Consider the following 10,027-nt stretch of genomic DNA (forward strand, 5'->3'; position numbering starts at 1 on the left):
AGTGGAGGGGTGAATGTACACATGGATAGACTGGGGCTTCGAGACCAGCGGCAAAGCTCACACTGACCTCTGCCTCCAGGTGACGCGGCTCTGTGACCTCTCGGTGGAAGGGGACTCAGTGACCTCCGTGGGCTGGTCTGAGCGGGTGAGTGCAGAGGGCTTGGTCCCCACCTGGGAGATCTGATGGGACCCTTGACCATGTTGGGGGCCTTGAAGACCCACAGGGGCTAGTGTGTGGCCTGAGGTCGCCTGTGTCCAAGCATAGGTCTGTGTCCCCCACTGTCCCCGGCCTTGGTGTGGTCCTGGTGGAGGGAGTAACAGGGATGAGCAGGCACCCGTCAGGCCCCCAGAAAGGATGGCAGGATCCGTGGGGAAGCAACACCCCGGTTCCTTCTGTGGGACCTGCCCACCCAGGACTCGCTCCCCTGGAGCTCCAGTTTCCACTCAGGGTGGAGTGGGTTTTAGTTCCATTTTAGACTACGATGAGAACATCCCAGCAGCAGCTTTGAAGCATGTCATGGGGAGGGCCTGTGCCCCCTGCCCAGAGCTGCCCAGGGCTGCCCCTAGTGCTTGTAACCCCTCGCTGTGTCCAGCGTGTACACTCAACCCTCCCTCCATCCACTTAGATTTTCATGCGCCTCAGTCAGTTGCAGACAGCCACACGTGTTGCCCAGCTCCTGGGCATGTGTGGAACCTGGAGCTCGGTGTCTGCAGTTTCTCCTTCCCTCTGTGTGACATGTCCCTGTGGGAAGGTCCACGTACCCTGAGTCTTGGCTGGACTCTGACAAACCCAGGCGTCGCATGCGTGGGGCGTGCCCGCCACCCCAGAATGTGCTGAGGGGATTTAAGCTGCTTCTAAAGAGACGTGCATTCAAGAGTCTTTAGGGAAGCCGTCCCAGAGCCCCGGTGAGGAGAGAGCCTGGCGTGACCAAGTCCAAGCCGGGCAGTCCCCGGGCCAGACCTGACGCTGGTGCTCTGCCTGTGCCTTCGCTCCTAGGGGAACCTGGTGGCGGTGGGCACACACAAGGGCTTTGTGCAAATCTGGGACGCGGCCGCAGGGAAGAAGCTGTCCATGTTGGAGGGCCACACAGCACGCGTCGGTGAGGTGCCCGGGTCCCATGGCTGGTGAGCTCCCCAAGGCCCCAGCTCCCCGAGGCCAGGAGAGGCTCACCCCTACTTCCGCCTGGCCTCCAGGGGCGCTGGCCTGGAACGCTGAGCAGCTGTCGTCCGGGAGCCGCGACCGCATGATCCTGCAGAGGGACATCCGCACCCCACCCCTGCAGTCAGAGCGGCGGCTGCAGGGCCACCGGCAGGAGGTGTGCGGGCTCAAGTGGTCCACAGACCACCAGCTCCTCGCCTCAGGGGGCAATGACAACAAGGTACCCCTGCCCCGAGCCTGGACTTCCCCTTCCCCAGGAGCCGCACCCCTCACGCTGGCAGGAATGGTGAAGCCTGGGCTGGGGGTGGGCGTGGGGCCCACTCCACAGCCATCAGCAGGGCCCTGGGCTTGTCCTTCCTGCTTAGCCAGTCCTGCCCTGTGGCACAGGGTGACGAGCGTGTGCCCCCAGGGGTCCTTGAGGGAGCAGCAGGAGGGGTGTGGGGTGGGGTGAGGACCAGCCTATGGGACCACAGGGCTGGGACAGCCCCGGCCTCACAGCCCCTGTCCCCCAGCTGCTGGTCTGGAATCACTCGAGCCTGAGCCCCGTGCAGCAGTACACGGAGCACCTGGCGGCCGTGAAGGCCATCGCCTGGTCCCCGCATCAGCACGGGCTGCTGGCCTCGGGGGGCGGCACAGCCGACCGCTGCATCCGCTTCTGGAACACGCTGACGGGACAGCCGCTGCAGTGTATCGACACGGGCTCCCAAGTGTGCAATCTGGCCTGGTCCAAGCACGCCAACGAGCTGGTGAGCACGGGTGACCCAGCCTCCCACCAGGCCTCAGGATGTGTGTCCTGCTGGCCCCTTGCCTGCCATCTGAGAGCGGCCTGTGGGGAGATGGGTCAGAGGCGCTGAAGGGAGATGGAGGAAGGAGGCTGGGCAGGGAGGCAGGGAGTTGTCGGGGGTGGAGGGGGAAGGCAAGGCCCCTGGGCCCCATCAGGGCCTCACCTGGGGCAAGACTTGGAGCCTCTGGGCCCTCGTCACAGCCACACCTGGCGGCTCTGTGAGGAGCCGGGGAGCTCCCACAGCTGCTTCTGCTGAGAGGGGAGGCCCAGGAGCAAGTGGGCTCTGCGGAGCACCCTGGCCTGCTTCAGCCACTCCAGGCATGCGCCACCAGGAGAGTGTCAGGGATGACTTGCAGGCGGGTCAGAGGGGCTGTGGGCCCTGTGTGGGTCCTTGTTGGGCTCCAGCCTTTGGCGGTGGGTGGAGGGCTACACCTGTGGCCTTCACACCTCCCAGACAGACTCAGGAGGCAGAGCCACATCCCCGTATCCCCTGCTCCTCCCGGGCTGGCTGGCGGCTCCGAGCTCTCTAACGGGCTCGGGCGGGTACATAGGAGGCAGCAGGCATAGCGCCCGGCCTCGTTCCCCCCACCGACCGCGGTGCCCCCTCCACCCTCCAGGTGAGCACGCACGGCTACTCACAGAACCAGATCCTTGTCTGGAAGTACCCCTCCCTGACCCAGGTGGCCAAGCTAACCGGGCACTCCTACCGCGTGCTATACCTGGTGAGTGCACGCCAGGCACTTCAAGGTGCCCCGGGATTCTGGACAAACTGCCGTGGCCGCCCCAGAGCACCTGTCCTGTGTTCTTAGGGAGGGTGGTGTGCAGATGTAAAACCCCGCGGGACCCAGCACCGGGGCTGGCTGTCGGAGCATCTGGTGCTGGTTGTATTGCCAGCGTTGGAATGGGCTTTACCGAACTCCCCAGCCCTGCAGGTGTGGGCCCTGTCCTCCTGGAGGACCTCAGCCTCTTCATTTGTTTATTTTCCCCAAAAAGAGGGGTGAAGAGGAAGGCCAAAATTACCTCACACCTGACCACTCAGATGACCCCGTGGCCGTCCTCGCAGTAACTGTGTGCACGTCGCTGGAAGGGGGCCAGGAGGCGTCCTTGACCCTACGTGCCCTCACTGGCCAAGGTTTTATTTCTTCCCTGAAAAACATGTTTTGTGCTTTCATCCGCGCATCTGACAGTCCCTCATCTACTCAGAGTGGACGGCCCCACCTTGCAAAGGGGTGTCCTTTGTGTTTTTGCAAAAATGCTCCAACCTTGGCCAGGTGCGATGGCTCACGCCTATAATCCCTCCACTTCAGGAAGCCAGGGTGGGAGGATCGCTTGAGCCCAGGAGTTCAAGACCAGCCTGGGCAACGTAGCAAGACCCCGTCTCTACAAAACCTTTTTTTAAGTGAGCCAGGTGTGGTGGTGTGCACTGTAGTCCCAGCTACTCAGGAGGCTGAGATGGGAGGATCACCTGAGCCCAGGAGATCAAGGCTGCAGTGAGCCAGGATCGCCCCACTGCACACTCCAGCCTGGGTGACAGAGCCAGAGCCTGTCTTAAAATTAAAAAAAAACAAAAAGACTCCATCCTTGGTTTCTTCCTGTGGTGGCCCCGGCCTGCTCCTCCCTCCTGGTCCCAGAGTCTGGGCTCTGCCCATGCAACCTGGGTTGGGGGTCCCAGCCACCCCACACCTTGCTCCCCTTTCCTTCGGTCCCCCAGCACTGTCCTGAGGCACCTAGAGGCCCGGTGACATGGGGTGCTTCCCTCCTGTCCACAGGCAATGTCCCCTGATGGGGAGGCCATCGTCACTGGTGCTGGAGACGAGACCCTGAGGTTCTGGAATGTCTTTAGCAAAACCCGTTCGACAAAGGTAAAGTGGGTCGGTATCAGCGCCACTCGCCCCCGCCCCAGCCTGTCCCAAGGTCGTCCCTATCCCCACTGTCCTCTGGCGTACCCTCCCCTGGGTCCCCCCACCTCCGAGCTTCCCTTACGTCAAATTCCGGGTCATGTGTCAGGGGCAGTGTGGCAGGCCGAGGCTGGACCGGCACCTCCCAGCCCCTCAGGACCAAGCCCCACAGCCTCAGGTTCCCTCCAGGCAGCTTCCTCCCTAGGGTTGCGGCTCAGCGTGTCTCCCACCCCCATGTGTCTGCAGGAGTCTGTGTCTGTGCTCAACCTCTTCACCAGGATCCGGTAAACCTACCGGGCAGGACCGCACCACGCCAGCCATCGTCGGAGGACCCCAGCTCCTCAGCTTGCATGGACCCTGCCTTCCCAGCGCTTGTCCCCCGAGGAAGGCGGCCGGGCGGGCGGGGAGCTGGGCCTGGAGGATCCTGGAGTCTCATTAAATGCCTGATTGTGAACCATGTCCACCAGTATCTGGGGTGGGCACGTGGTCGGGGACCCTCAGCATCAGGGGCTCTGTCTCCCTTCCTAAAGGGCAAGAACCACATTGGATGGTCCCGGCTCAGACCGTCTGTACTCAGAGCAATGGACGCCCCCTGGGACCCTCACTGCCTCCATCTGTTCATCACCTGCCCACCGGCGCCGCTTGCTCTTCCTGGAACTGCCCACGTCTGCACGGAACAGACCACCAGATACCAGGGCTGATTGGTGGGGGCCTCAGACCCCCGGTTGCCCATTCACGGCTGCAGTCCCACTATGTCAAACCCAAGGCCAGACCCAAGGCCAGACCAAGACGTGTAGGCCTGGGCAGATGGCTCAGGGCCACTGGCGGAACCGGCCTGTGGATCCAGGAGACAGTCCCCGCCTGGGCTTCACGGCGTCCTTGCAGCCACCTCTGCTGTCACCGCTCGAAGTAGCAGTGTCTCTGGAAGCATCTGTGTCACGGCCGTCACCTGGCAGGCAGTGGGCTTCAGATGGGCCTGTGCATCCTGGCTGAGCATCACCCTCACACCGGAGGAGGACGTCTGCTCTGGACTCGTCACCCCAGGAGAACTGAACACGGGCCTGCTCACTGCCCTGGCTGGAGAGGAGCACAACAGATGCCACATCCTCGTGCATTCTTCAACACGTGCCCTCACTGGGCCAGCGTCCCCCTTCCCCGCGCAAGACTTGCGTCCCCCGTGCCTGCTGGGTGGCTGGGTCCTGTGGAGGCCAGCGGCGGTGTGGCCCCCGCTCCCAGGCTGCCTGTGTCTTCGCCTGTCCTGTCCACCAGCGCCAGCGGCCATGGGGAAGCCAAGGAGACCCAAGGGGTCCAGGAGGTGGGCGCCCTCCGTCCTTCCAGAAGCTTCCCGGGCTCCTCTGTTCCTCTGTGTCATGCTCCCAAGCCGCACAGCAGGCGGGGAGGGAGGCAAGGCTGGGGAGTGGGGCCTGAGCTGAGCACTGCCTGCCCCCCCGCCCCTTCCCATTTCACTGGTGGAGACGTGGAGAGGGTGGGGCGGGCTGGAGTCCGAGGGTCCCACCTGCCACCCTGCTGTGCTTGGGAACCCCCACTCCCCACATCCCAATAGCCTGGTGTCCCAGTGGGGTTGGTGTGCATGTGTACATATGTATTTGTGACTTTTCTTTGGATTTGTTTTGTGTTTTTGTTGAGCAGTCCTGGAAATGTTTGAGGCTAGACGGGGAGGGGCCGGGACCCACCCACTGCTCCTGGGAGACGGGGTCCTGGTTTTAAAGCCCCGTCGTTTCAAGCGGGTGGATCTTCCACATTCGCTGGAGAGACTTTCCCCACCTCTGTCTGGCGGGTGTGGACTCCTCGCTGCCCGCCCGCGCGGGGGGAGCCCGGTGCACGTGGCAATGTGGATTTTCCGTGGTCAAGGTCTTACTGTTTTCGGGGTTTTTAAATAGGAAAACCAACCCTGCCTTCGCCCGTGCCCGCCCTGCCCACAGCAGCCCCTGCAGTGCCAAAGAGCTGCCTTGTCGCTGTGGGCCTCGGGGCGTGGCCGGCTCAGGGCACAGCCTACGGGGGCCTCCAAGGCTCCTCCTGGGACCGGAACCGCCGCGGGGCCAGAGGGAAGGGGCGAGATTTGTGTTGGGGCTGGTTCTGCCCATGCTAGGGGGGCGGGGGACCTCCCAGGACAGATCAGCCTTTCTCATGTAATGCAGTGACGCTGTCATTAAACGCGTGGATTCATGTGTGGCCGGGGCTGGCTGGCTCTAGGTCCCTGGCTAGAGTGGGGTCACACGGTCCTGCCCTAGAGTCCCCATCTGGCTCTGGAGCTGCAGAAGCAACTTCTGAGGGGCTTCCCAGCCCTGCATTTCACAGATGGGGAACTCAGCCCTTGAAGGCCGCAGAGACCCCTCCCGGGCCGGTCTGCCGGGTCGCCGGCCACAGTCTTGCGGGGCCAAGGACTGGACTCCAGGCGAGTCCCTGCGCTCCAGCCGGACGGCCCTGTTCCCGGGAGGAGGTGCTCGCCTGAGCCCATCAGGGAGGGAGGGTGGGCGCAACAGGGCTGAGCTCACCCCCAGGGCTGGCCAGACGGGACCAGGAGGGACAGAGCAAGTGGGGTGAAGGCCGTGGTGGGAGGGGCCCATGATGACGGGCCAGGACTTGTGTAGAAATGGGGGCTTTGGTTCCCCACAGCCCAGGACAGCCGAGAAGGGGTGGAGGGGCCCCAGGGGAGCGTCCGTCAGGCCTTGCGGGGCACGGGGGCCGCTCAGCAGTGCTGGGGCAGGTGCCTCTGCTGTCAACTCCACCCGACAGACCAAGGCCAGTGGGGCCATCACTTCCTGGGGCGACCCTGGCCATGGCTGGGAGATGCCCGGGTGGAGCGGGAGGCTGACGAAGGGCCCCGCAGGGCGGTTTGCGACTTTTCTGTTGATCCTGGAACGTAGGTGGTGCAGTGAGAGGGAAAGAGAATTGAAAAGCTCAGGCTGCCGCAGGTTCTGCAATGAGAGGTGCAGAAGGCAGGAGCCAGGAGCCTGGCCCAGGGGATGCTGGTGCCTCCCCGGGGTCTGGGAGAACAGGAGGAATGACTGGGAAGTGGTTGGGGGAGCCAGGAGGCCTGGGGGCCAGGGGCTGCAAGGGAGGCTGTCGGGGGTGCCTGGCAGCCAGGAGGCCCCAGGTAGTTTTGAGGCTCGCTCTTGTACGGTGCCTGAGAAGACGGTGAAGGAGCCGGGGCAGGTCCTGTCCTGGGCATTGGAGATGATGAAACTGAGCAGACCTGGCCCATGTGGAGCTGGCCTGGGGGGCACAGCCCAGAGACAGGAGCTTATGAGGAAGTGAGGCGGCGGCGTCACAAGGGTGCGGAAGGGGCCCTGGGAAAGGGCGGCCTTGGATCAGGGGCTCACCGCAAGCCTGGCATTTCAGCCAGGGCTAGAGGAGGCAGGGACACCTGGGTGAGAGGCAGAGGGCACAGCCATGCGAAGGCCCTGGGACAGGACGGCACCTGGCATGCGGGAGGAACAGAGTGAGGAGAGGAGGGCAGGGCCTTGTGGGCCTCAGGGAGGACTTTGGCACTTACCCCGAGGGACTGGGGCCCCTGGGTGCCTGTCCAGATGGGAAAGGCAGGGTCGACTCTGTGGGGACCCGACGCAGGGGCAGGGGAAGCCGAGACCAGGGTGTAAGCTCTGCCCCCACCCAAGCCGGATTCTGCCCGAGGCCAGGGCCAGCCAGAGGAGGCAAGGCAGGAGGTTCCTGGATGTTTGTTGGGTTTTATGTTATTATTATTATTTTTTAATTGTGGTAAAATACAAAATCTACCATCTTACAGTGAGGTGGCGTTCAGTACCTTCACCACGCCGTGCAGCCACCACCTCCGATTCCAGAACATTCTCATCACCCAGAAGGCAGTCCTGTCCCCGTTACATCACCTAGTCACCCCCAGGTCCGCCTCCCCAGTTCCAGCACCCACGAACCCTCTCCCTGCCTCTGTGGATCAGCCTGTCCTGGACGTTTCACAGAAGTGGGATCACAGCATGCCCTTCTGTGTCTGGCTCAGAGGAGCGTGACATCCTCAAGGTGCATCCACACTGTGGCCTGGGTCAGAGCTTCGCACCTCCTGGTGACTGAATCTCATTCCAGCACATGGCTGGCCCCCTCCCCCTCACTGGGTGTTCGGTGTTCTCCGCCTCGGGTTGTCACAAATTGTGTTGCTGTGAGGCCCCGTGTGCGGGTCTCATCCTGGGTGTGTTTTACAAACAGACTGGGTGTGAGCGGGTGAGGAGAGAGGAGCTGGGGTGCCAGGTGCCTGCGCCCCTGACTGGGCACCGCCTCTTGCGATCGAAGGTGCAAGGGGGAGACAGAAGCCCCTCAAGGGGGTGTGGATATGGAGAGGCCAGGCCCCAGGTGGGGCGTGCGTAGAGCTGGGGGCTCACAGCCACGGACCCCACCTGGCAGTGGCCCTGGCCGTGCCCCTGCCCACCCACACTGTGTCACCCCCCGTTGTTAAATACTCAGAACGACTCTCCAGCCCTCCCCTCGCTTGAGGCCACCTCACCCCGCCCGCTGCTGGGAGGAGGGAGCCGTCAGCGCTGTTGCCGGAACACTGGGTGGCCTTTATGCTGTCAACAGTGGCCTCGGAGGCCTTCCTGGCAGGAGCGCCAGGGACCCAGGCAGACATGCAAACCCTGAGGCGAGAGGCTGCCCGGCCCTGTGTCCCCTGGGGGACCCTCGAGGCCAGCTTCCCAGCACCTCTCTACAGGTGAGCCCCTCCCTCCCTGGGTGTCAGGTTACATGGGGTTTGGTTTGGGGTCTTGCATGTGTCACTCATTATTCCTAAAAGGCTCCCCTCCAGCTCTTCCTGCTCCCCTCCAGCCTGCGGCCGCTCACTGTGGGGGCCACAGACCTGGAGACAGGCCGAGAACAAATGTGTCTGTGGCCATTTCCAAGGACTGCAAACGCACTGGGAGCTTCGGCCGCAGAAATATCCACCCTCTGAAATCCAGGCGTGTGCGGGCCTGGGCCCTTCTGTGGCTGAGGGAGTCTGTCCCACACCTCTCACAGCCCAGGCACTCCTTGGCCCCCAGTCTCTGCTTCTGTCTTCACCCGGCCTTCCTGTCTGCATCCAAGTTTCCTTCTCCTTATAAGGGCGTCAGGCACTGGATTCGGGGCCATCCTAACACGGGGTGACCTCATCTTAGCTGCATCTGCTAAAACCATTTCCAAACAAGGCCATGTCCGGAGGTTCTCAGCAGATGCAATTTTGGAGGTATGCAAGTCACCCCAATACAGTGTCTATTAGCAATTGTTTAAACAACTATGGAATACTATGCAGCCATGAAAAAGAAGAGTGAAAGCCCTTTGCTCTATTTCCAAGGAAAGAAATTAAACCAAGATGGTGGCTGGGGATGGTGGCCCACTGTAATCCCACCACTTTGGGAGGCTGAGACAGGAGGATCACTTGAGCCCAGGAGTTCAAGACCAGCCTGGGCAACATAGTGAGACCCAGTTTTTTTGTTTGTTTGTTTGTTTTTCTGAGACAGAGTCTCACTCTGTTGCCCAGGCTAAGGTGAAGTGGCACAATCTTGGCTCACTGCAACCTCCGTCTCCGAAGTTCAAGGATTCTCCTGTCTCACGCCTCCTGAGTAGCTGGGACTACAGGTGTGTGCCACCATGCCCAGCTCAGTTTTGTATTTTTTTTTTTGTACAGACTCGTTCTTGTTGCCAGGCTGGAGTCCAGTGGTGCACTCTTGGCTCACTGCAGCCTCTGACTCCCTGCTTCAAGCCTTTCTCCTGCCTCAGCCTCCCAAGTAGCTGGGATTATAGGCATGTGCCACCATGCCTAGCGAATTTTTGTATTTTTAGTAAAGACGGGGTTTCACCATGTTGGCCAGGATGGTCTCGATCTTCTGACCTCATGATCTGCTCACCTCGGCCTCCCAAAGTGCTGGGATTACAGGCGTGAGTCACTGCACCCAGCTGTGAGACCCCATCTCTATAAAAAAATTAAAAGATCAGCCAGGCTGCTGGGTGCAGTGACTCACGCCTGTAATTCCAGTACTTTCGGAGGCCGAGGCAGGCGGATCACCTGAGGTCAGGAGTTCAAGACCAGCCTGACCAACATGGTGAAACCCCATCTCTACTAAAAATACAAAATTAGCCGGGCATGGTGGCTCATGCCAGTAATCCCAGCTACTCAGGAGGCTGAGGCAGGAGAATCGCATGAACCTGGGTGGCAGAGGTTGCAGTGAG

At 61.8% G+C, this 10,027-nt stretch overlaps 2 protein-coding genes across 4 annotated transcripts in view; both read left to right on the forward strand.

Annotated features, from left to right (window-relative positions):
- FZR1 (fizzy/cell division cycle 20 related 1 (Drosophila)) overlaps positions 1-5,466 on the forward strand; it is a 16,690-nt gene extending 11,224 nt beyond the window's left edge. For 2 of the 3 annotated variants that reach the window (XM_011967335.1, XM_011967336.1), the window contains 7 exons: positions 80-145; positions 998-1,100; positions 1,195-1,379; positions 1,672-1,905; positions 2,561-2,665; positions 3,713-3,805; positions 4,088-5,466. In XM_011967335.1, coding sequence (XP_011822725.1) covers positions 80-145; positions 998-1,100; positions 1,195-1,379; positions 1,672-1,905; positions 2,561-2,665; positions 3,713-3,805; positions 4,088-4,129 — 828 coding nt within the window. In that variant the 3' untranslated portion in view covers positions 4,130-5,466. Of the gene's footprint in view, positions 1-79; positions 146-997; positions 1,101-1,194; positions 1,380-1,671; positions 1,906-2,560; positions 2,666-3,712; positions 3,815-4,087 lie in introns of all 3 variants that reach the window. The other variant, XM_011967334.1, reaches the window with a different exon arrangement.
- Positions 5,467-8,421: 2,955 nt separating this feature from the next.
- Positions 8,422-10,027, forward strand: part of LOC105530017 (chromosome unknown open reading frame, human C19orf71) — a 5,401-nt gene continuing 3,795 nt past the window's right edge. The window contains exon 1 of the mRNA XM_011967338.1: positions 8,422-8,537. Within this exon, the coding sequence (XP_011822728.1) occupies positions 8,455-8,537 (83 nt within the window). The 5' untranslated portion in view covers positions 8,422-8,454. The remainder of the gene's footprint in view (positions 8,538-10,027) is intronic.

Source organism: Mandrillus leucophaeus, unplaced genomic scaffold, assembly GCF_000951045.1.
Source record: "Mandrillus leucophaeus isolate KB7577 unplaced genomic scaffold, Mleu.le_1.0 Scaffold8, whole genome shotgun sequence".
Lineage (NCBI taxonomy): Eukaryota > Metazoa > Chordata > Mammalia > Primates > Cercopithecidae > Mandrillus > Mandrillus leucophaeus.